We start from the raw sequence: 26,105 nt of genomic DNA, 5'->3' as shown, positions 1-26,105 counted from the left end.
TTTTGACCTGAGATCAGATTCTAAAAATGTCTTCTACATGCTGACAGTTTTCTGAAAAAGCTATGTTTCTATGTCAGTCGTTCTTCGATTTTTCAAAAATAGCAGACCTACAAGCTCGTAGCGCGCCACTCGGCTGGCGCGCTATGAGCTTGTAGATCTGCTATTTTTCAATAGCTAAAGCATAACGTAATGCTAACACCAAAAGGGGTTCCCGCCCATGGTCCCACCTGCTGCGTCCTAATAAAGTATATTGGCACTCTGGGCTATTGGCGTGTGCGTGCGGACCACTTTCTTGTTTTTTCAAGATTCCCTCTTCAAGTTCTCTCCAGTGGACCGGCACCGCTAAAAGGGACTGTGGTGTGCGTTAGCATCCTTGTGCACAGTATTGATGCTTATACCATACAGGAAAAAAGATAACAGGCAAAATAACAATTATTCTATACATTATCTTCTGTAGACATTCACTTAGGTAATGCAGATGTTGAACAGATGTTGAACAATAATTTAACTCTTGAGAGCGTAAAATGGACACACACACACACACACACACACACACACACACACACACACACACACACACACACACACACACACACACACACACACACACACACACACACACACACACACACACACACACACACACACACACACACACTGTTTTCAATCAGTGTTTTTTACGCTCTCAAGAGTTAAATATCTATAAGGGTCCATTTGGTTACCAACTCTCCATTTAGCTGGGGACCCCCTGGAACCTCCTCAAGGACCACTGATTGAGAACCACTGCCCTAATCCATTGTTTCATTATAACTGGATTGTACAGCCCTGAGTTCCCATAGCCTATACATCTGTTCCCATAGCCTATACATCTGCATTCAGACTCGTCAAACATTGAGGAAGCTCTGTTAGCTTCTCTGGAACACACTTATCATCATGACTAATAATAATTGAGGCTGATTGCCAGATGTGGGGTGCCGCATTTCAGAAATAATTAATATTACAATTCATGACACATTTATAGATTTGGGTTTATCTGTCAACTGTGATAACTGGCAGCGAAATCAACCCAGTTAGTGGAAATAAAAACAGACACATGCTGCAGCCCTGCGTGAATTATAGCAAATGGACGAAAAATGGGGGAAAAGGTTAACAAGAAATTAATAAATGAACAAATTAAACGTGAAATTAAGACTAAATACATCAATGAAGTATTGGAAGGTAATATATTAACCCATTTTGACCTGAGATCAGATTCTAAAAATGTCTTCTAAATCCTGACAGTTTTCTGAAAAAACTGTTTCTATGTCAGTTGTTCTTCGATTTTTAAAAAATAGCAGGCCTACAAGCTCGTAGCGCGGCACTCGGTGCCGCGCTATGAGCTTGTAGATCTGCTATTTTTCAATAGCTAAAGCATAACCCAAAACCCAAAATGGGTTAATTCATAAATGAACTAGAAAAAGTGCCCTTCTGGGCACAGGTCTCCACCAGGAGGATAGGAGTACTGTGTGTGATGTTTGGCAAAATGTTTAGGAGTAATATAATCATTTTGTGTGTGTGTGTGTGTGTGTGTGTGTGTGTGTGTGTGTGTGTGTGTGTGTGTGTGTGTGTTGAGTAGTTGTGGCAATTTGTACAAAACGGGTACAAAGCGGGCTACTCCTGAAAGGTTTAGAAGCCAATCGTAGGAAATGAAGGTGGATCATGAGAAATCAAACAAACGCGTCTTGATCACATGACTATGGAGAGCATGTGTACCGATTTGCGTGAAATTTGGATAAAATCTGAAGGAGTAATATAAGAAAATGTGTTTTACATATGTCAGCCTCCTGGTGGCGCTATAAAGAGCAGATGTGAAAAATTCCAGGCAAAGGTTTTTCCTTGGCCTCTAGGGAGTTGGCATACAAAGTTATCCACAGATCCCTGCAGTTAGAGGTAAAAACACTTTTCGGCCAGTTATAGCGCCACCATGAGGCTGAGTTGAAAATGTTCATGTGGCATTTCTTCCTCGGCCTAGTGGGAATGTGCGTGAACACAATGTGTTCATGATTTGCAGCATTTTGTTTGAAACTGAGCACTCCTGCGAACTTTGGAAGCCAATCTTAGCCAATCAGGATAGAGTCTGAGAAATCTGAAAGACCCGTTTCGTTGAATGGCTCTAGAGAGACTGTGTACCATTTTGCGTGATGTTTGGACAAAATCTGTAGGTGTACTGTCCAAAAACTTGTTTTGCCCAAAGCGGCCTCCTGGTGGCGCTATAACATGCCGTTCTGGAAATTCTGGGGCAGAGGTTCATCGTTGGCATCCAGGGAGTGTGTGTGCAAAATGTGACATTGACCGGGTTAACGGTGCCGGAGATTAGCTGTTCACAGACGGACGGACGGACGGACGGACAGACAGACGGACGGACGGACACACACACACACACACACACACACACACACACACACACACGGACACACGGACGGACGGACGGAGTGCAAAACATACTCTCTCCCCATGCCTTCGGCCTGGTGGAGACAATGAATAAAGACATGAATCAAACTAACTTGCTCATGGGAACTCTCAACTGGGTATCGGCCGATATGAGCCCTGCAAACAATATCGATATTATCGACCGATATCAAAAATGTAATATCGTGCATCTCTATAATATTATTCATAATCACAGGTGGAGCAGTTTAACCTTATGTACAGTTGGTCTTTTGGGTGTTCTGTGTACCCGGGATTTTCAACCCTTATTATTATTATATCAAGGCCAATTATTTGTTCAGCATTTGAGCCACGGACCACCATTTGATGACATTTAGGGCTCCATTTTCGTCACCGCTAAACCCCCTTATCCCTAAACTTCTTTGTCTTTTTTTACTATTTTGCAAAACATTTTTGAATAGTTAAAATGGCCAGTCTACAAGCTCACAACGTGTCAATGTAGATTGGCTAGTTGAACTATTCAAAAATGTTTTTCAAAATAGTAAAAAAAGAAGTTCAGGGATAAGGGGTTTAGCGGTGACGGAAATGGAGCCCTTCGACTCTTAAACCCAAAACTGTAAATGTTTTATTGTCGTTAGATAAGATTCTGTCCACAATTCAATGCCTTATTGATGTCGGTACCATCAATAAAGAAATGACAATTCTTCTACATTCCGTGTAGACTTATTGCAAATTAAGGAATGCAGATGTTTAACAATAACTTAACTCTTGAGGAGTTAAGTTAAACATCTATAAGGGTCCAATTTGGTTACCAACTCTCCATCATTTAACTGGGGACCACCTGGAACACACTCAAGGACCACTGGTGGTCCCTGGACCACTGATTGAAAACGTGTGTGTGTGTGTGTGTGTGTGTGTGTGTGTGTGTGTGTGTGTGTGTGTGTGTGTGTGTGTGTGTGTGTGTGTGTGTGTGTGTGTGTGTGTGTGTGTGAACTCACAGGGAAGCTGATCTCCTCCTCCAGGACTTTGTCTCCGACCACCTGAAAACCACACAGGTCAGAGGTCATTCAAAAGGTCACATAAAGATCAACAGGTTCATTATTATATCTGTCCCTATTGCTGTGGAAAAAAAGTACAGCAACATGCTACTACGGAATTTGTGTTTGTGTGTGTGTGTGTGTGTGTGTGTGTGTGTGTGTGTGTGTGTGTGTGTGTGTGTGTGTGTGTGTGTGTGTGTGTGTGTGTGTATGTGTGTGTGTGTGTGTGTGTCTCTGACCTGACAGAAGAGCTGTTGGTTATCCTCAGACACCAATAGGAGACAGCAACACTGCGACTTGGTCTGCTGCTGGATCTGTGAGACAGACAGACAGACAGACAGACAGACAGACAGACAGACAGACAGACAGACAGACAGACAGACAGACAGACAGACAGAACCAGACTATAGTGTCATGTACAGTAGGTACAGTAGGTGTGAGGGGCTCAGGGGCTGCACATAGAGGCCAGAACCTCTAGTAATGAAAATGTGTATCATGCAATCGTTAAAAATGATTTAAAAAAACAGAGAGAAAATCGTTTTCAGATTGTGGGATCAGATATGCTGCGGAATGTCAATGAAGCGCATTAATTTGACTTTGAGATCAATTCATTTCACTCAATAGGCAGCACGACCTTTGAGAGACTTATTCTATAAAAGGTGTGCCAGAGTTACGACGCCGTAAAAACTGAATTCCATTTGTAAAATAAATCCATTAGTGACTATAGTGACTGACTGTGTGAGTGTACGAATGCAACCGGATGGATCCGTAAGGGTCCATTTGGTTCACTCTGAGAGTTAAACGCACACTCAGGATCCCACAGGTGTAGCATGCACGCACGCACGCACGCACGCACGCACGCACGCACGCACGCACGCACGCACGCACGCACGCACGCACGCACGCACTGCTCCACCCCGTCAACAAATACTGTTAATCTCCTGACTCCGCTTTTTGTTCTTGCTTAATGTAAATCGCTCTGGATTAAGAGCATCTGCTAAATGCCTAAATTGTAAATTGTAACATCTCAAACAGCACGACTGTAGTAAGTATAACGGCTCAAACAGCACGTCCGGCCAGCCTGGACCAATAACCGCTCAGTTCCTACAGAGGACGGAATTGACTCAATTGGATGAAGAAGCAATATGGAGGCTGGGAAACAGATTGGACATCAGATGAAGTCGAGGCTTCAAACATCATACAGTGTAGTATTAGGCCCCCCGGGGCCCCCCGGGGCACAAGGCTTTGGAAAGCAATATTCTATAATAGAAAGCTTACAGCAGCAGCCAGGAGGAAAAAGTACTCACATTACTTTAGGTAAAATAAAGTATCAATACTGCAGTGTGGATATAATACTCAAGAGTAAACGTGCAAAAGTGTTGGCTTCAAAATGTACTTAAAGTACAAACAGTAAAAGTTTGTCATTGTGCAGATCTTAATACAAGCTCTTTTTACAAGCAATTTTCAAATGGCCAAAATGCATATGAGGCTAATGTGGTTAAATAATATATGTTTTGAATACATTAACTCAATTGATTCATTGAAAATAAAAAAAGGACACTTCGGCTCAGATTCAGACGAGCTGCTTTGACAGCTCAGCATGGAGCTGAGCTGAGGCTGCTTAAGTAGGCCGCCTGAAATGCACTGTGGGAATGAGGGCGTGGCCTGGAGAGGCAGCTAATTTAAAGAAGCAGAATGAATTACTAAGGAAAATGAATGAGGGGAACTATATAATAACCTTCTGCCCTCCGTGCCTCAATGAACTATCGCTATACGCTTGATTTTATCAAGCATGCTCTGTCGGCCCCATCGGGGGGTGTCGTTATGGAGGTAACTGATGTGTGTTAAGAGCAGATAGATATAAAAAGCTGAGAGAGAGAGAGAGAGAGAGAGAGAGAGAGAGAGAGAGAGATGAAAGGTGGGGAAGAGGACATAGAGAGGGGGGGGGGGGGGCATAATTTTTCATGTATTTCATGTATGCAGTTTTGGCAGTTGGCTGCCTCTGTGTGTGCGTGCGTGCGTGCGTGCGTGCGTGCGTGCGTGCGTGCGTGCGTGCGTGCGTGCGTGCGTGCGTGCGTGCGTGCGGGCGGGCGTGCGTGCGTGCGTGCGTATAAAGTGAGCGCCACTTACATAATTGATGACTTTGAGCTGGAGCGAGGTGGCGTCGAGGTCATACAGCTCACCTGAAATAGAGAGTTAGAGCAGGTGTTTCAGATATAGCCAACGGGACAGGACAGTGTGCCCTGCCTCTAGTCTAAACACCCTCATATAATAACTATACCTCCCCAATGTCTCAACACCCTCCCGTCTGTCTGACTACAGGCCTACTCATAGTCCCGTTTTCTCTGACTACAGGCCTACTCATTGTCCCGTTTTCTCTGACTACAGGCCTACTCATTGTCCCGTTTTCTCTGACTACAGGCCTACTCATTGTCCTGTTTTCTCTGACTACAGGCCTACTCATTGTCCCGTTGTCTCTGACTACAGGCCTACTCATTGTCCCGTTGTCTCTGACTACAGGCCTACTCATTGTCCCGTTTTCTCTGACTACAGGCCTACTCATTGTCCCGTTTTCTCTGACTACAGGCCTACTCATTGTCCAGTTTTCTCTGACTACAGGCCTACTCATTGTCCCGTTTTCTCTGACTACAGGCCTACTCATTGTCCCGTTGTCTCTGACTACAGGCCTACTCATTGTCCCGTTTTCTCTGACTACAGGCCTACTCATTGTCCCGTTGTCTCTGACTACAGGCCTACTCATTGTCCCGTTTTCTCTGACTACAGGCCTACTCATTGTCCCGTTGTCTCTGACTACAGGCCTACTCATTGTCCCGTTTTCTCTGACTACAGGCCTACTCATTGTCCCGTTGTCTCTGACTACAGGCCTACTCATTGTCCCGTTTTCGATGAAGAGGTGACCACCGAAAACTGCACCATGGTGGTCACCGCTCACACAACACATCTCTCTTTACGGTGTTTTTTACTATAACCACCGTTTCGGTGGTCACCTCTTCACCTCTGGACTATGAATAGGCCTTACCTCCCCAATGCCAACGAGTGACTGATTGTCTGACACCCACAACCACAACACCAGAGGGAGCCACCATGATCTGTTGCCACCCAAATTTAGAACAAACGTGCGTGGGGAAATTCTCAGGAGTCCACGATCCCCGGACAGAGGAACTGGTAATACAGACAACCATCGTCCTAACAGAGGGACAGGTAATACAGACAACCATCGTCCTAACAGAGGGACAGGTAATACAGACAACCATCGTCCTAACAGAGGGACAGGTAATACAGACAACCATCGTCCTAACAGAGGGACAGGTAATACAGACAACCATCGTCCTAACAGAGGGACTGGTAATACAGACAATCACAGGCGTCGTTCCTGCCAGTGCCTTCTCGCTGGCGCACGCTTGAGAAATGCCGAGCACCCGCGACATGCGTCCACCGCCGCGCGGGCCAGATTTACATTAAGCTAAAGTATAGCTCACCACCATTGGCTTTTTATTTTAATTTTTATCCCACGATTTTGCAACCCATTTTTTCACTCAGTGTCAAGTATCTAATGTAATCCTGGGCGCTATACACTTCCTCTGCCAACCCGGGGGGGGGGGGGGGGGGGGGGGCAGACTGACCTCATGCTCCCTTCTATGCACGAGGAGTCTAAGCTGCTTCTTTTCACCCGACAGGGGAGAGTTTCCCCGGTTGGACGTAGCGCGTGGAAGGAACACGTTATTGCGACCAATTCCTTTCCCCTCCATCAGGCACCCTGGCTGGCCAGGGGGAGGTAGTTTAGAGACCAGGATTACTGCATGTGTTTTTGTGAGGGTACCTACCCTATAGGGGACACGCGGAGAACATGCAAACTCCACACAGAAAGGCCCTTTCGCCAACCCCACCTCGGGTTGGTGAAAGAGAACACGCCCCCAGCGCCCACAGCGTCCCCAGCTGGAATCGAACCCTTCTATAGCTGTGAGGCGACAGCACTATACCGACTGTGCCACCGCGGCCCCTATAGAGCGTCGCAGTCCCGCCTCCTACCCTGGACCAGGAAATGAAACCCAATGCATTATTCTCATAGACATTTCTTAAAGTATTTATTTGAAGACGGTTACGCCGCGGACAAAGCCAACTCGAGTCGTGACAACTCATGACAACACAAACAATATTTTGGACCAAACAAATAATTAGAAAGAAGAAAAAAACGGCAGGTTACAACACTTTTTTTTTTGTTTTTCTTCTTTGTAATTATTTGTTTGGTCCAAAATATTGTTTGTGTTGTCATGAGTTGTCACGACTCGAGTTGGCTTTGTCCGCGGCGTAACCGTCTTTAAATAAATACTTTTTGAAATGCATTGGGATTAATTTCCTGGTCCATGGTAGGGGTCGGGACTGCGACGCTCTATACCGACTGTGCCACCGCGGCCCCTGTACCCCATTGGCTTTTATAACAATACCACAGTGTCGACACACCGATACTACTTATCGGCTCACACAACAACAACACTGGTCCATTTCTATGCATAATGCTATTGACACTCGGCAGCTTTGTGAAGCTTTGTATGTGTGTGTGAAGTGGAGTGTTGTTTACGCACAGTGTGTGCACAGCCATGCATGACGCACCGACTGGAGGGAGTGGAGAGGGACCAGTCGACGACAGAGAGAGGAGGCCAGCGAGGGAGAAGAGAAAAACACCTTTCTGGTACTTTTTTTAATCAATAGCCTTTCGGTGTCACAGCCTTAATTCCTCAGCATGAAGAAAATGGTCAGTGATGTTATTGTTTACCAGGAGGGAGGGAGGGACGGACGGACGGACATACACGATTCTCGTGATTTTTTGATTCAAGCAAGTGGCTTCTAAATATATATATTCTTTTACAATTTCTTCATTATTATTTACTAGACCAGGGGTTCTCAACCCGTGGTTGGGGGGGGGGTCCCCAAATAAATTTAAAAAAATAAAAAATAAAAACTGAATGGCTGGAAAATAGAAATGAAGAGTTTACATATAGTACACATAGTACATGCATACACCTTCCCTAATGATTATATCTGGTTTCAGTATTTATTTATGGTGTATTGTCTCTATTATTAAGGTTATTGTAGTAGTCAATTTATATTGGGGGTCGGGAGGGGGCGGGGCCAAAAACGTTGAGAACCCCTGTACTAGACAAACTGACGATTGAGTCTATTGCACATAGCCTCCTAGTACCTCTACCTTCACATTCAGTAAATCCTGTGATCTTTTGTGGCCAGATTTAATTTCCTGGGGTCTAGTAGGACTTTAATAAATAACAACAAATAAATCGCTGTAAAATGTTGAAAGCAATACATATTTAGCCACTTGCTCGAATGCCGTGCAGTCAATTAAGCAGTCAATTAAATAACACTCATCTTTTACTTTCTCTAATAACAACCTAAAACATGAACCATATTTACATAACACGCATATTTACATTACACTACATTACATTTACATAACACGCATATTTACATTACATTACATTTACATGTGCGTGCCCGAGCGCGTGTACGCCTGTGCGTACAGTATGTGTTGTACGTGTGTGCACTGTGTGTGTAATGACTTCTATTATACTCCTGAGCATATAAAGTGTTTTTTTCTGTGGAAGTGTAAAGTGCCGTCACGGGGCCGGTTGTCAGGGACCCTGTGTGTGTGTGTGTGTGCGTGCGTGCGTGCGTGCGTGCGTGCGTGCGTGCGTGCGTGCGTGCGTGCGTGCGTGCGTGCGTGCGTGCGTGCGTGCGTGCGTGCGTGCCAAGGACGTGTTGCTGTTATTGACAGAAGCAATCTAAATTCATGAAAGGTTATTTATTCAGATGGCTTACAGTATTACCATGCATGGCCCTCCACCCTGGAGAGTTGCTTATATACAGTACGAGTGTGGGTCTATTTGTGTGCGCGTCCGTGTGTGCGTGCATGTGTGTGTGTGTGTGGGGGGGTCACATAGACACATTTGTTTGTGTCTATGTTTGTGGGGAAATCTATATGCATTTGTTTGTTTACTTGGAGATGGGCCATGTTGATGTGATGCAGCATCTTTTCACTTTATTCTATTTCTTTTCACAATAATACGGACCAGAAAAAACATTTACCTACTATAGTGGTCCACGGACCCCCAGAATAACCATTACCTACTACAGTGGTCCACGGACCCCCAGAATAACCATTACCTACTATAGTGGTCCACGGACCCCCAGAATAACCATTACCTACTATAGTGGTCCACGGACCCCCAGAATAACCATTACCCCTTCAGTGGTCCATGGACCCCCAGAATAACCATTACCTACTATAGTGGTCCACGGACCCCCAGAATAACCATTACCCCTTCAGTGGTCCACGGACCCCCAGAATAACCATTACCCCTTCAGTGGTCCACGGACCCCCAGAATAACCATTACCCCTTCAGTGGTCCACGGACCCCCAGAATAACCATTACCCCTTCAGTGGTCCACGGACCCCCAGAATAACCATTACCCCTTCAGTGGTCCACGGACCCCCAGAATAACCATTACCTACTATAGTACGGACCCCCAGAATAACCATTACCTACTATAGTGGTCCACGGACCCCCAGAATAACCATTACCTACTATAGTGGTCCACGGACCCCCATAATAACCATTACCTACTATAGTGGTCCACGGACCCCCAGAATAACCATTACCTACTATAGTGGTCCACGGACCCCCAGAATAACCATTACCCCTTCAGTGGTCCACGGACCCCCAGAATAACCATTACCTACTATAGTGGTCCACGGACCCCCAGAATAACCATTACCTACTATAGTGGTCCACGGACCCCCAGAATAACCATTACCCCTTCAGTGGTCCACGGACCCCCAGAATAACCATTACCTACTATAGTGGTCCACGGACCCCCAGAATAACCATTACCCCTTCAGTGGTCCACGGACCCCCAGAATAACCATTACCTACTATAGTGGTCCACGGACCCCCAGAATAACCATTACCCCTTCAGTGGTCCACGGACCCCCAGAATAACCATTACCTACTATAGTGGTCCACGGACCCCCAGAATAACCATTACCCCTTCAGTGGTCCACGGACCCCCAGAATAACCATTACCTACTATAGTGGTCCACGGACCCCCAGAATAACCATTACCCCTTCAGTGGTCCACGGACCCCCAGAATAACCATTACCTACTATAGTGGTCCACGGACCCCCAGAATAACCATTACCCCTTCAGTGGTCCACGGACCCCCAGAATAACCATTACCTACTATAGTGGTCCACGGACCCCCAGAATAACCATTACCTGCAGTGGTTACTGCTCAGGGTTCATGGGGGGTGGCGGTCCAAATGGACCCTCACAGGTTACAATCTCAGAGTTAGTGGGTTTTTTAGAATGTATTCTATGAACAAACAATTTCCTGGCCGGCCTGTCTGAAAAACGTCACGCCCAGTTGCGTTTGTTATTTCGTATGAGTTCATTGGGGCGACTGTGGCTCAAGAGGTAGAGCAGGTCGTCCAATGATCCATGGGTCGGCGGTTCGAATCCCGGCTCCTCCTGTCTACATGTCGAAGTGTCCTTGGGCAAGACACTGGACCCCAAATTGCTCCCGATGTGCTGGTTGGTACCTTGCATGGCTTCCGCCGCAATCGGTGTATGAATGTGTGTGTGTGAATGGGTGAATGTAATGCACAATCTATGTAAAGCGCCTTGGATAAAGGCGCTATATAAATGCACCATTTACCATTTATTTTACCATTTTCATTGTCTGGGACTGACTGCTCACATGGCGGACGTGACTGCACACATATTGTTGATCGGGAACGAAAGCTAATTATTTCCCGCCACGTACCATCGCTTTGGTCACTTACGGTAATGTCCGCGTTCCGTTAGTACACGTGCTAAAGCTCACATAGTGGCACACTTGTACAACGGTGTGCACTTGACAGTGCCTGGGGGGTGGTACCCCCCCTGGTAGTCCTGTGGTAACACCTTTTTCGTGGTACCACTATATTCTAAGCAGTCACCACTAGATGGCGGCCGAGAGCAACTAATGCCCAGACACAGGCAATTTTGGGTCAGTTACGAGAACAGGGATGCTTAACTGGGTGGACTATTAGTTGCGACTGGCCACAGTTTACTATGAAAACCTGCATCTGACATATGTCAGTCACGCCTCGTGACACTCTCCATATATGGCCAATACATAATACATTCCATATGTTGATCTGACCTCATCAAACGCTGTACCGTCAAGACACGCTCCATATGGCCAGTACAGAATTCATTCCATATTCCACCTCATCAAACCCCTATAGATCTCCATATATGGAGCTGTTGTTTCAGCTTCTCGCCCTCAGGGCGTCTTGCCGGTTTATAATGCTTTAAATATAACCCTCAAAAATCAAGTAATTTTGAGGCTGCTATTTTTTTTAAATGTGTGAAAAATCTTGAAAGTGTATCTTAGTCAAATCTTTTCGTTTTGGGGTCCCCCACAGCACAAACCATGTTCAGATCGGGGTGGGGGTGTCATTTGTATGAAACGGTGCTATATCAATCGTACCACAGAGCTGTAGGATGTTCTGGTCCATTTGGCAGTAGTCCTGGTCGGACAGGGGCGACAGCACCAGTGCATTGTGGGCCGTCGTGATGGGGGAGGGGCTAAGGGGAGGTCTCTGGTACGACGACTGGAGGCTGCTGCCGACGCGCTGACACGCGACTGATGCCTGGAGAGAAGAATCACACACGCACGCACATTTGGTGAATTTTGGGCGGGAACCCCTTTTGGTGTTAGCATTATGTTATGCTTTAGCTATTGAAAAATAGCAGACCTACAAGCTCGTAGCGCGCCACCGAGTGGCGCGCTACGAGCTTGTAGGTCTGCTATTTTTGAAAAATCGAAGAACGACTGACATAGAAACATAGCTTTTTCAGAAAACTGTCAGGATGTAGAAGACATTTTTAGAATCTGATCTCAGGTCAAAATGCGTTAACTGATCCTACTGATCCTATTACTGACCCTAAAAGCATCAATAGTAGCAGATCTAAATCATGTGAGAACTTACATGAAAATACAATCAATGTAGGCATTTTAGCGGATGGCGTTACCCAGAGCAACAGTGAATGATTATACATAGAATGCGGAGAGATTCAAGATTCAAGAGATTCAAGATTGCTTTATTTGTCATTCTTTCCAACTGCAGCAGCAGAAAAAAACAGAAATTACGTTTCTCCTAGTTAAAAGACAGCACAGGCTCATACAATAATAAATATATCAAGTGCAAGACAATACTCTGAATATAAATAAGTCCTAAAAAAAACTACAGGAATCCATAAAAAAGATAAATAGAATAAGAAAAACATTTAAAAACTGAACATAGAGTTCATGTCATCAGTTCATGTCCTATCTGCCAGGGATACTAGAGTTCAAGAGTCTGGTTGATTGCCTGGGGAAAGAAACTGCTCCGCATCCTTTCCGTCCTGGCACTGATGCTCCTGTACCGTTTCCCGGATGGCATAAGGGAGATCGGGCTGTGAGAGGGGTGGGTGGCATCCTCAATGATGCCAGAGAGAGGGGCGAGAGCAGCAACGTTAAGGTCTTTTCAGACGGGGAGTGAGTGTCGCCTGGATCAGCTACAGGACTGCTCATGAGGGGCGCAGGACGCGTAGCCACAGGTCTGTCCATGAGGGACGCGTAGCCACAGGTCTGTTCATGAGAGACACGTAGCCACAGGTCTGATCATGAGGGACGCGTAGCCACAGGTCTGCTCATGAGGGACGCGTACCCACAGGTCTGCTCATGAGAGACGCGTAGCCACAGGTCTGCTCATGAGGGACGCGTAGCCACAGGTCTGCTCATGAGGGACGCGTAGCCACAGGTCTGCTCATGAGGGACGCGTAGCCACCGGTCTGCTCATGAGGGACGCGTAGCCACAGGTCTGCTCATGAGGGACGCGTAGCCACAGGTCTGCTCATGAGGGACGCGTAGCCACAGGTCTGCTCATGAGAGACGCGTAGCCACAGGTCTGCTCATGAGGGACGCGTAGCCACAGGTCTGTTCATGAGAGACACGTAGCCACAGGTCTGCTGAGAGACGCGTAGCCACAGGTCTGCTCATGAGAGACGTGTAGCCACAGGTCTGCTCATGAGGGACGCGTAGCCACAGGTCTGCTCATGAGGGACGCGTAGCCACAGGTCTGCTCATGAGAGACGCGTAGCCACAGGTCTGCTCATGAGGGACGCGTAGCCACAGGTCTGCTCATGAGGGACGCGTAGCCACAGGTCTGCTCATGAGGGACGCGTAGCCACAGGTCTGCTCATGAGGGACGCGTACCCACAGGTCTGCTCATGAGAGACGCGTAGCCACAGGTCTGCTCATGAGGGACGCGTAGCTACAGGTGGGACACGTAGCGACAGGTCTGTTCATGAGGGACGCGGGACGCGATGCGTAGGAAAACATTCCCAAAAAAGCTAATGAATGAATTAAAAACGAATTCAATGATTAAGTAATTTCATGAAGAAATCAAAGAAAAATCGAAGAAGTCACATACAGTTACACTTACATGTTTCTGTAAAGTGTTGAGATAGACCTCATCCTGGTCTGTTAGGGGTTTACAGCTCACCTGTGAGACAGACACACACACACACACACACACACACACACACACACCACACACACACACACACACACACACACACACACACACAAGCACGCACACAAACACATATAGTTCATAGCACGCACACATACACATCATCACATTTGTGATGATGGCTATGGCCGTTTTTAGCCCAAGGAGTGTTTTTTTGTGCAAAACTAATGCTTGGAATGGATTCAGCATCATGAAAACCCCCTAGTTTGACACGTGCTGGGGACCCATACTCAACATTTTTAACATAAAACTTTGGTGTACTCCAGGGGTTCTCAACGTTTTTGGCCGGGGACCCCCGGAAATGCTTTGGCTACGTCTCGGGACCCCCGCCCCGCCCCCTCCCGACCCCCAATATAAATTGACTGGTATACAATATCCTTAATAATAGAGACAATACACCATAAATAAATACTGAAACCAGATATAATCATTATGGAAGGTGTATGCATGTACTATGTGTACTATGTAAACTCTTCATTTCTATTTTCCAGCCATTCAGTTGCAAAAAAAGAAAAGAAAAAGAAAATTGAAAATAATTTGGCGACCCCCCGAGGGGTCGCGACCCACAGGTTGAGAACCCCTGGTGTACTCAACATGCCTGGGTTCACATTCTGGCAAGTGGACTATATTCTCTTACAGATTAAAAAAAAATCGCACGAAGGGGTTTATGAATCCAGTCACGCGTGGCGACAAAACAGGAGTCTTAAAAGCCTCGATGGCGGCCCGTTGAGGCCGCGCCGCTCCGTACACACCAAAGTGCTTTGATCCGTCTCTTTATTGACCAGTGGTGGAAAAAAAGTACTCACATTTTCAAATGTCTTAAAAATCTTCAGAAAATCTTCGGATCTACAAGCTACAGGCGTGCGTGTGTGTGCGCGTGCGTGCGCGCATGTGTGTGTGTGCGTGCGCTCAAGACAGAGTGACTTACCAGTAAAACAGAAATGGCTTTACTCTTGTCCCGATCCAATAAAGGAATGATGAGAGCTGCGAGAAAGAGAGGGAGAGAGAAAGAAAGAAGATAATGAAAAAGTGGTCCAAGGGAACACATTAATTTCAAACGACTTGGAACATTGATTCAGAGTAAATCTGTTTTCTCTCTTGTTCTCTTCCTCTCACTGTCTCTCTGACACACTCAATTCTGTCTTTCCCCTCTCTCTCTCTCTCTCAATCCCTCTCTCTCTGTGTCTCCTGTCCTGTTCTCTCTCTCCTTCAGTCCGTCCGCCCGCCCGCCTGCCCGCCGGTCCCGCCCGCCTGTCTGCCAGCCTTGCCTGTCAGTAAAAGAATGATGGAGGGTAAAATAAAAGTGGACAAAAGGAATTAACCCATTTTGACCTGTGATCAGATTCTAAAAATGTCTTCTACATCCTGACAGTTTTCTGAAAAAGCTATGTTTCTATGTCAGTCGTTCTTCGATTTTTTTCAAAAATAGCAGACCTACAAGCTCGTAGCGCGCCACTCGGTGGCGCGCTATGAGCTTGTAGATCTGCTATTTTTCAATAGCTAAAGCATAACATAATGCTAACACCAAAATGGGTTCCTGTCCAAAATGGGTTAATGGTCCATCCGTCACCGACCTGTCACTCCTCCGTTTTTTGGTAGATTTCACAGCGGGTATACTGAAGCCATCCATCACAGAGATTGGGTCATTTTTTTGGGTTACAGACGTGACGGAGCGTATATTAATTGAAGTGTGATTAATAACAGGACAAAGACATCTTAACAAAACTCCTTGGCGTTAGTGAACTGATGTACGCGTGTTATTAACCTAAAAATGTCTTCTACATCCTGACAGTTTTCTGAAAAAGCTATGTTTCTATGTCAGTCGTTCTTCGATTTTTCAAAAATAGCAGACCTACAAGCTCGTAACGCGCCACTCGGTGGCGCGCTACGAGCTTGTAGATCTGCTATTTTTCAATAGCTAAAGCATAACATGATGCTAACACCAGGGTTCCCGGCCCAGAATGGGTTAAACTCTGAGCGTGTGCAAATGGGCCGCAGGGAGAAACTTAAAGGCGGACGGTACCAAAGGCTAACCGTAACATTTTTAAAAATTCCTTCATCCCAAATGCCATTAAAGCGCAAATAACATGCATTTTAAAACTGTTTTTAATATTTAATATCATATTGTCTATGTCCCTCAAACTTAATTCTAATGTTTGAGCCTCAATCACCACTCTGATATAACCAGTCCTTGTCTTTTCTTTCTGGACTTTGAAAGCAGTTTTAGCTGCAGTACCACAATGTCCTGAGGTGGCGGGGGTGCTGATATGCAGATTATTTAATATTTGAGTCATTATAATACTGATGCTAGATAAAACCAGGCTTGTTTCCATTCCATGCCAGCTTGGAAAATCAACAATGGCGGACATTGTAAACAAAGTGGAAATGCAAATTTGGAACCGAAGACTGAAGAAGAGGTGGAATTATACAAAGTAGGGTGACATTGATGACATCACGATGAGGCCAAAATCAGTCGAGCTGTTCCTGAGAGCAATTTCCATTAAAGCACCCATATGATATGAAAGCCTGATTGTTCAAAATTGGTTATTTGTGGGGATAGAAAACACATATGGGAGCCCCAAAAACACAAAAGAAATAGAAAAAGTTGAATTTTATGTTATAGGTCCTTTAAGGCACTAAATGATACCATGTCTCGCTAGATTTGTTGTATGTATTTGTTGAATGTATTCGCCACTGTTGTCCGGCACTTTTTTGCCATGAAAAAATAATTGTGTAAGTGTTGTTGCTGTTGTTGTAACCGTTTGTTTTTCACTGTTGTTGAGACCGAAGACACATTTCAACACGTGGACAATAAATTAAACTAACTAACTAAAAGGGGAAAACCCCAGCATAAAGCTGCCACAATTAAAATGAAATGGCAAATATGAAAAGTCAATTGAAATAAGATAAATGCTTTTTCATTTTCAGGTCATTAACGCATTTCTTGGGACAAAAATAAATCTAAAATGCAATAGCATTTACATTTAATCTAGAGATGTGCTCATTCTATGACACAATTCAAATTATAAATAAAATATAATTTGGGCAATATTAAAATGAAAATGCAATTTAGAATATTCAAATGAAATAAGAGAAATGCTTTTTAACCTTCAGATAATGAACGCATTTAAGTGAATATATAATGCAATAGCATACATGTAATCTCCAGGTGTGGTCATTCTATGACAGAATGAAAAAGCAAAAGCAAATAACATTGCATTTTAATTTTCAAATTGGCATGTGTACTATTTTAAAATGAAAATGCAATGCTATTTGCTTTTTCATTTGGTCATAGAATGAGCACACCTGGATATGAAGCAAAAGCAAATCACATTGCATTTTCCTTTTCAAATCATACACATGCCAATTTGAAAGTGAAAATGCAATGTGATTTGCTTTTGCTTCATCTCCAAGTGTGCTCATTCTATGACCAAATGAAAAAGCAAAAGCAAATCGCATTGCATTTTCATTTTCAAGTCGTACACATGCCAATTTGCAAATGCAATGTAAATTGCTTTTGCTTTTTCATTCTGTCATAGAATGAGCACACCTGGAGATGAAATGTAAATGCATTATATATTCACTTAAATGTGTTCAATATCTGAAGGTTAAAAAGCATTTCTCTTATTTCATTTGAATTTTCTAAATTGCATTGTCATTGTAATATTGCCCACTAATTTGCGGGGTATTTTTTGAAAATTGAAAATCAAATGATCTTTTATTTTTAATTTGAATTGTGTCATAGAATGAGCACATCTGTAGATTAAATGTAAATGCTATTGTATTTTAGATTTATTTTTGTCTCATGAAATGCGTTAATGACCTGAAAATGAAAAAGCATTTCTCTTATTTCAATTGACTTTTTGTATTTGCCATTTAATTTGAATTTTGGCAGCTTTATGCTTCCATATTAATACACCAGAGATGTTGTGTAGAAGTAATAAAAAAGTCCCCCTCTTCTGTTTAGCCTATAAACTGGAGGTCTAGAACCTGGGGTCATGTGTTCAGTGACATCACAAAGATGTACTTTTGTTATAAAGGATAGAGGGCGGACTGCCCCGCCCCCTGCTATTAATTTCAATGGAAGTTACTCAGTGGCGTTTTTGAAGCAACCGGAAGAACACTCTACTCTACCGCATTTTTTTATTTGGGCACCACAATTTGGACCAGGAATTTCCGTTGGCTTATGCCGTTTATGGGGAGGCAGTTTTTAGAACGCTAATAATATCTCTGATTCTTCTTTTCGGGTCTTGATTTGCGGCTCATTTCTCGACACGATATGATCCTATATAGCTTACAAAAAGTATGTTTTGGGTAACCTCGGAAACCCAGACGTTTTTATTTTCAGGGAGAAAAAAAAAGGCTGGGACCGAGTCCACTTCAATTCGGCACAGAGTAGCGCAAACGTTGATCACTCCCTGCTGATTTCTGATCGTCTGCACCTTTGTTAAATTGACTCACACACGTACACACACACACACACACACACACTCCTCTCTCTCTCTGTCGCTCTCATTAATTAGTCTCATGTCGTGCAGCTGCATCTAGATTCTCCCGGCGGATCCTACCGGGAGCTGCCTATGCCATAGAAAGCATAGGTGGACCCCAGGCTATGTTTTGGGTGGACTAAATGACAATCGCGGGGCATGTAAACATAGCAGACTTTTACTTCTTGACTCTCAGTTTCCGGCCAAATCGGCTTTCTTTCAAACTAAAGTAAAGTGAAAATACACGTGCGGCACTCTGAGGCCTCCACCAGATGGCACTGTGGCGCCGAATGAGTTAACAGGAGCTTGTGACTGAATAATTACCACATTGGATCCGTGTGGAAGACAGCATGTTTTTCTCACATAAGCGTTTTTTTTTTTACATACAGGGTTTCCGTCCGACGGACACAAACAATGAGCGCGTTGATTGAAAGATGAATGCCTGTAATCTATCCAATATGGCGGATTGGTTCATCCTTTTCTGTAAATGCTTTCCTTTGTGTTCGAACACAACCGTTCTGCCCACGCGCTCCAACAATCACTCACTCTCTGCTATGTTGTTGTTTTTGGCTTTCCTATCTCTCTCTCTGTGTCTGTGTGTCTCTCTCTCTGTGTCTGTGTGTCTCTCTCTCTGTCTCTCCCTCTCTCTCTGTGTGTCTCTGTCTCTCTCTCTCTCTCTGTGTCTGTGTGTCTCTCTCTCTCTCCCTCCCTCTCTCCCTCCGTGTCTCTCCCTGTCTCTCTCTCTCTGTGTGTCTCTGTCTCTCTCTCTCTCTCTCTCTCTCTCTCTGAGTCTGTGTGTCTCTCTCTCTCCCTCTCTCCATCTCGGTCTCTCCCTGTCTCTCTCTCTCTCTCTCTCTCTCTCTCTCTCTCTCTGTGTCTCTCTTTGTCTCTCCCTGTCTCTCTCTCTGTGTGTCTGTCTCTCTCTCTCTCTTTGTCTCTCCCTGTCTCTCTCTATCTCTGTCTCTCTCCCTCTCTCTCTCTGTCTCTCTCTCTCTCTCTCTCTCTCTCCCTCCCTCCTACGTCTTCAAATCCTACTTCTCTTCTTCTGCACACGCACGCGCACATGCGCACACACACGCACACACAGACACACGCACGCACACGCACACACACACACACACACACACCTCGTCTGTGGGCTGGGAGCGGTGTGGCGAGGCAGTGTCGGTACTTCTCCGGCAGTTCTGACGGAGGCAGGCCCACGCACTGATGTCTCTGCAGCTGGTCCACTATACTCCTGATTAGGAGAGGAGAGGAGAGGAGAGGAGAGGAGAGGAGAGGAGAGGAGAGGAGAGGAGAGGGGAGGGGAGGGGGGGAGGGGAGAGGAGAGGAGAGGAGAGGAGAGGAGAGGAGAGGAGAGGAGAGGAGAGGAGAGGAGAGGAGAGGAGAGGAGAGGGGAGGAGAGTCGAGGAGAGAAATAACAGTTATTTTAAACATACAAGGTTTCCACCCGACAGAAACCATTTGTGACTAAATTTGACTGAGGGACTACCATTGGATTTTTTTGAATTTTCGTTTTTTTCCATGTCATATGAAAGCAGGGAATCATAGCTTCAAATTGACATATTGGTTGTACAGTTTGACCCACCAGTTTTGGAGATTTTAGAAAACAGGCTTGAAAGGTTCACTTCTGTGGTCTCTAACATTACAGCTACATGTTTGGGCATTTATTTCATGTCGATTTCAGCTCCGACACTTATTTCAGACATGCTCTAGTATATGTGAAGAGAAAAAAAAGGGAAAAAAAGTTTTTCTCCTCTGGTGAAAAGCTGGAATTTGCGCGATGGCAGTCTCTCAGTCAAATCTGGTCACATTTGTTCCTTTGACTATAGACGCATGCACACAAGGTTCCCAGTTCGAACCCAGCCTTCACCCAGAATCGAAGTGTCCTTGACCTTGAGCAAGACGGTGTCCTCCGCCATCAGTGTGTGTGTGTGTGAATCGGTGAATGTAATGCACAATCTATATAAAGGTGTGTGTGAATGGTTAAATGTAATGCACAATCTATGTAAAGCGCCTTGGTTAAAAGCTCTATATAAATGCACCATTTACACACACGCACGCACACACGCACACGCACACACACACGCACACACACACACACAGAGAGAGAGAACTGAGGCCAGTGAAGTCAGTACACCGAATAATCGAGTTGAACCCCCGCAGCCCCGCACGCACGCACGCACGCACGCACACACGCAGTGCTACAGTAATACACTGAGCCTGCAGCACTGCAGCTCTCTCCCTCTCTCTCTCTCTCTCTCTCTCTCTCTCTCTGTTTCCAGCAACATGTTGAAGCTAGCAGATATCACCTCTAGAAACAGAATACGCCGCATGGTTTCAGGAGACTGTCAATAATTGTGCATGAACACATCAGGCTCTGTGCACGCACGTGATCCGTGTACATACATACACATGTCTCACAACGCCTGGCACTGCGAGGAGCTGTGAGCTTGTAGATCGGCTATATTTTCGACAAAGAGTGGGGGAAAAAAAGGCAGAGTGAAAGGTCAAGTTAAGTATCTAAGGGGTACGTCCCCATACCCGAAGCGGGGTTGGCAAAAGGGCCTTTCTGTGCGGAGTTTGCATGTTCTCCCCGTGTCCCCTAGGGTAGGTACCCTCACAAAAACATGCAGTAATCCTGGTCTCTAAACAAACTGCCTCCCCCTGGCCAGCTGGGGCGCCTGATGGAGGGGAAAGGAACTGGTTGGAATAACGTGTTCCTTCCACGCGCTACGTCCAACCAGGGAAACTCCCCCCTGTCACGTGTAAAGGAGCAACTTGGACACTCAGGCAGGAAGGAAGCATGAGTTCAAGTCCGTTGCTCTCCCCATGTCCCCCATATATGGGGACTAGGTTGGCGGAGGGTGTGTAGAGAGCCCAGGATCACATTAGATAATTGGCACAGGGGTGAAAAAATGGGTTACAAAATCGAGGGATAAAAATGTATTAAGTATCTAAGGGGCAGATTCAAACTGTTCCCGAATACGATTGCCTGGTCCCCGCTGGCCGTGATTCATGTTGGCCTTGATTCTTTCACACCCGATCGTACACTTCATTCAACAACTGTATTCAATGCTTTCACATTGCAGCGATCCGTATCCGAGTACACTTCATTGTCTCCACCAGGCCAAAGGCATGGGGAGAGAGTATGTTTTGCACTCCGTCCGTGTGTGTGTGTGTGTGTCCTTCCTTCCGTCCGTCCGTCCGTCCTTCCGTCCGTCCGTTATCAGCTAATCTCCGGCACCGTTGGCCCGATCAATGCCAAACTTTGCACACACACTCCCTGGAGGCCAACGATGAACCTCTGCCCCACATTTTCCAGAACGGCCTGTTATAGCGCCACCATGAGGCAGCTTTTCACATTTTTTACCTAAAACTACACCGATCTGCGTGATACGTTGCATGCACACTCCCTAGAGGCCAAGGACAAACCTTTGACCTGCATTTTCCGCATCTGCCTTTTATAGCGCCACCAGGAGGCCGACTTTTGTAAAACACATTTTTTGATATTACTCCTCCAGATTCTGTCCAAAAAATCTCACAAATCGTTACACAGTATCTCTATGGTCATGTGCTCAAGTCGGATCTGTCCGATATTTCATATACCATCCTAATTGGCTATAATTGGCTTTCACAGTTTGCAAGATTGCCCCGTTTTGAACAAAAGCCTCAAATCATGAACGCAGCATGCAATTTACGTGAAATCTTTCACACATTTTCTTACTAGGCTGAGGAGTATATCCCACCCTTTTCACATTGGCCTGTTATAGCGCCACCAACAGGTTGATTTTTGCAAAACACATTTTTGGAACAAAATGCCTCAAAAACATGTTTATATTAATCCTAAACATTTTGCCAAACATCTCACACAGTCCTATCCTCCTGGTGGAGACCTGTGCCCAGAAGGGCACTTTTTCTAGTTCAACAACTGTATTCAATGGTTTCACATTGCATCGATCCGTATCCGAGTGCACTTCATTCAACTGTATTCAATGCTTTCACATTGCATCGATCCGTATCCGAGTGCACTTCATTCAACAACTGTATTCAATGCTTTCACATTGCAGCGATCTGTATCCGAGTGCACTTCATTCAACTGTATTCAATGCTTTCACATTGCATCGATCCGTATCCGAGTACACTTCATTCAACTGTATTCAATGCTTTCACATTGCATCGACCCGTATCCGAGTGCACTTCAATCGCTCCAGAGACTACCTCCATGTGTTCCCGGGAACGGTTGGGGTGATCTGCTCCGGGGAAGGGTACGCACTGCGCAGCATTCACACCAACCAACCACAACATCTGCCAAGTGGTCCCAAGTGGTTACATGTCCGAAAATACAACCTCTATGACAAGGTTTCATCTGCAACACAATCTTATACAATATTGGGGTTCAATCTTCATCTCTCTCTCTCTCTCTCTCTCTCTCTCTCACTCAGATAGAGGGTCCCTGCTTCATCTCTCTCAGACATCTTCAACTGTTTATCCGTAGTCGGGTCGCGGGGGCAACATCTCCACCAGAGAGCTCCAGAGTACTTCCCTCTCCAGAGCAACATTAGTGACTTCTCCTCCTGGGGGATCCCGAGACGTTCCAAGGCCAGTGAGTCGATGTGTTTCCTACCAACTGCGCCTTGGTCTGCCCCGGGGTCTCCTCCCAGTGGGACGTGCCTCAAGGACCTATATATGGAGACGCCCGAGAGGCATCCTAACCAGATTCCCCGAACCACCTAAGCTATGGCTCCTTCCCAGGCGAAGAAGCAGCGACTCTACTCCGAGTCTCTCTCGCGTGACTGAACTTCTCTCTAAGGGAGATCAAGCCACCCGTCGAAGAAAACTCATTTCGGCCGGTTGTATTCTCGACCTTCTTTCGGTCATGACCCACACTTCATGACCATAGGTGATAGTAGGAACGAAGATTGCTCAGTAGACAGAGAGCTTTGCCTTCTGGCTCAGCTCTCTTTTCAGTGCGGTACAGCGACTGCCATACCGCCCCTGCCGTCCGATTCTCCGGCTGATCTCCTTCTCCCGCTCTAGAAACAAAACTTTGTCGTCTTAAATACTTCATGACAAAATGTGACCGTTTCTGACCGAGGATAAGTCATTGATTTTTTTTAATTTATTTTTTTAAGTCATATGAAATCATGGAATCATAGCTTCAAATTGACATACATGGTTGTTCAGTTTGACCCACCAGTTTTGGAGATATGGCTTATAGAGTAATGTCTTGCAGAGAAACTGCGATTTGCGAAAACAGGCTTGAAAGGTTCACTTCTGTGGACTCTAACATTATACACCTAGCTACATGTTTAAGCATTTATTTCATATTTACATGTCGATTTCAGCTCTGACATTTATTTCAGACATGCTATGTGGAGGAGTCTGCCTGTCGTTAACTCATTTTGGATAACATAAAATAAAAATCAGTTTTTCTCCTCTCCTGAACAGTTAGTCTTGCCGCCATGACTACAGTCTCTGTATCAAAAAGAGTCAGAAATAACCACTCTTAACTTCTGACCATCCATCCATCTTCCCAGAATAGCTCATGGGTTGTTGCTGAATTATACATCAAATGACTGAACCCTCAAATAAAACATCAAATGGACTCATTCAGGTCACAAACATTGCATAGTTATATTGTTGCTTTCCGAAAGAAACCACCTAGCTCCATTTTGTTTTTCATAATGTTATTGAACACCCTGTACGTGGGTGTTGGTTAAAACATAAATATTGTAAAAAAGTGCTTTGGCAGAAACCTCCTAACTCCATTGGATCCTAATGATCTGCCAAACCAGCTAACACCCGTTTAGCCATCTTTTTCTTTATCATAAATCAGTGCTATATTGAACACGCTTTACGTCTGTGTGTTGGTTTTCCGGGAAAAAAAAAAGACATTTTGGAGTTAGGTGGTTTCTTCCAGACAGCAGAGATAAAAGTGTACAGTAAATAAAACAGAATACGCCGCATGGTTTGAGGAGACTGTCAATAATTGTGCATGAACACATCAGGCTCTGTGCACGCACGTGATCCGTGTACATACATACACATGTCTCACAACGCCTGGCACTGCGAGGAGCTGTGAGCTTGTAGATCGGCTATATTTTCGACAAAGAGTGGGGGGAAAAAAGGCAGAGTGAAAGGTCAAGTTACAGTTGGGTGCCACCGATATTGTCCCTTATCATTTGACCCATTTAGGCCTGACCTCAACATTTTAAAAAATCCTTCTAAATCCTCAAGTTTTCTGAAATAAATATTTTCACGATTTTTCAAAAATAGCAGACCTACAAGCTCGTAGCGCGCCACTCGGTGGCGCGCTATGAGCTTGTAGATCTGCTATTTTTCAATAGCTAAATTATAACATAATGTTTAAAACACCAAAAGGGGTTCCCGCCCAAAATGGGTTAACTGTCCTTTTGCGCAGATCACGCAAACCTCAGCAAAAAGAAAAGGACAATATCGATGGCCTCCAACTGTAAGTATCTAAGGGGCAGATTCAAACTGTTCCCGAATATACGATTGCCTGGTCCCCGCTGGCCATGGTTCATGTTGGCCTTGATTCTTCCACACCCGAGTACACTTCATTCAACAACTGTATTCAATGCTTTCACATTGCATCGATCCGTATCAGAGTACACTTCATTCAACTGTATTCAATGCTTTCACATTGCATCGATCCGTATCCGAGTACACTTCATTCAACTGTATTCAATGCTTTCACATTGCATCGACCCGTATCCGAGTGCACTTCAATCGCTCCAGAGACTACCTCCATGTGTTCCCGGGAACGGTTGGGGTGATCTGCTCCGGGGAAGGGTACGCACTGCGCAGCATTCACACCAACCAACCACAACATCTGCCAAGTGGTCCCAAGTGGTTACATGTCCGAAAATACAACCTCTATGACAAGGTTTCATCTGCAACACAATCTTATACAATATTGGGGTTCAATCTTCATCTCTCTCTCTCTCTCTCTCTCTCTCTCTCACTCAGATAGAGGGTCCCTGCTTCATCTCTCTCAGACATCTTCAACTGTTTATCCGTAGTCGGGTCGCGGGGGCAACATCTCCACCAGAGAGCTCCAGAGTACTTCCCTCTCCAGAGCAACATTAGTGACTTCTCCTCCTGGGGGATCCCGAGACGTTCCAAGGCCAGTGAGTCGATGTGTTTCCTACCAACTGCGCCTTGGTCTGCCCCGGGGTCTCCTCCCAGTGGGACGTGCCTCAAGGACCTATATATGGAGACGCCCGAGAGGCATCCTAACCAGATTCCCCGAACCACCTAAGCTATGGCTCCTTCCCAGGCGAAGAAGCAGCGACTCTACTCCGAGTCTCTCTCGCGTGACTGAACTTCTCTCTAAGGGAGATCAAGCCACCCGTCGAAGAAAACTCATTTCGGCCGGTTGTATTCTCGACCTTCTTTCGGTCATGACCCACACTTCATGACCATAGGTGATAGTAGGAACGAAGATTGCTCAGTAGACAGAGAGCTTTGCC

At 45.4% G+C, this 26,105-nt stretch overlaps 1 protein-coding gene across 1 annotated transcript in view; it reads right to left on the bottom strand.

The window, feature by feature from the left end:
* Positions 1 to 26,105, bottom strand: part of pde2a (phosphodiesterase 2A) — a gene marked incomplete at its 5' end in the record, with an annotated part of 80,710 nt that overhangs the window by 41,040 nt on the left and 13,565 nt on the right. Inside the window, 7 exons of the mRNA XM_079513900.1 lie at positions 3,426 to 3,467; positions 3,704 to 3,778; positions 5,595 to 5,647; positions 12,034 to 12,196; positions 14,033 to 14,092; positions 15,051 to 15,106; positions 19,737 to 19,846. Coding sequence (XP_079370026.1) covers positions 3,426 to 3,467; positions 3,704 to 3,778; positions 5,595 to 5,647; positions 12,034 to 12,196; positions 14,033 to 14,092; positions 15,051 to 15,106; positions 19,737 to 19,846 — 559 coding nt within the window. The remainder of the gene's footprint in view (positions 1 to 3,425; positions 3,468 to 3,703; positions 3,779 to 5,594; positions 5,648 to 12,033; positions 12,197 to 14,032; positions 14,093 to 15,050; positions 15,107 to 19,736; positions 19,847 to 26,105) is intronic.

The sequence above is a fragment of the Electrona antarctica genome, assembly GCF_951216825.1.
Source record: "Electrona antarctica genome assembly, chromosome: 11".
In the NCBI taxonomy this organism is placed as follows: Eukaryota; Metazoa; Chordata; class Actinopteri; order Myctophiformes; family Myctophidae; genus Electrona; species Electrona antarctica.
The sequence above is the reverse complement of the archived record's forward strand: the minus strand, read 5'-3'. Positions and strand labels throughout refer to the sequence as shown.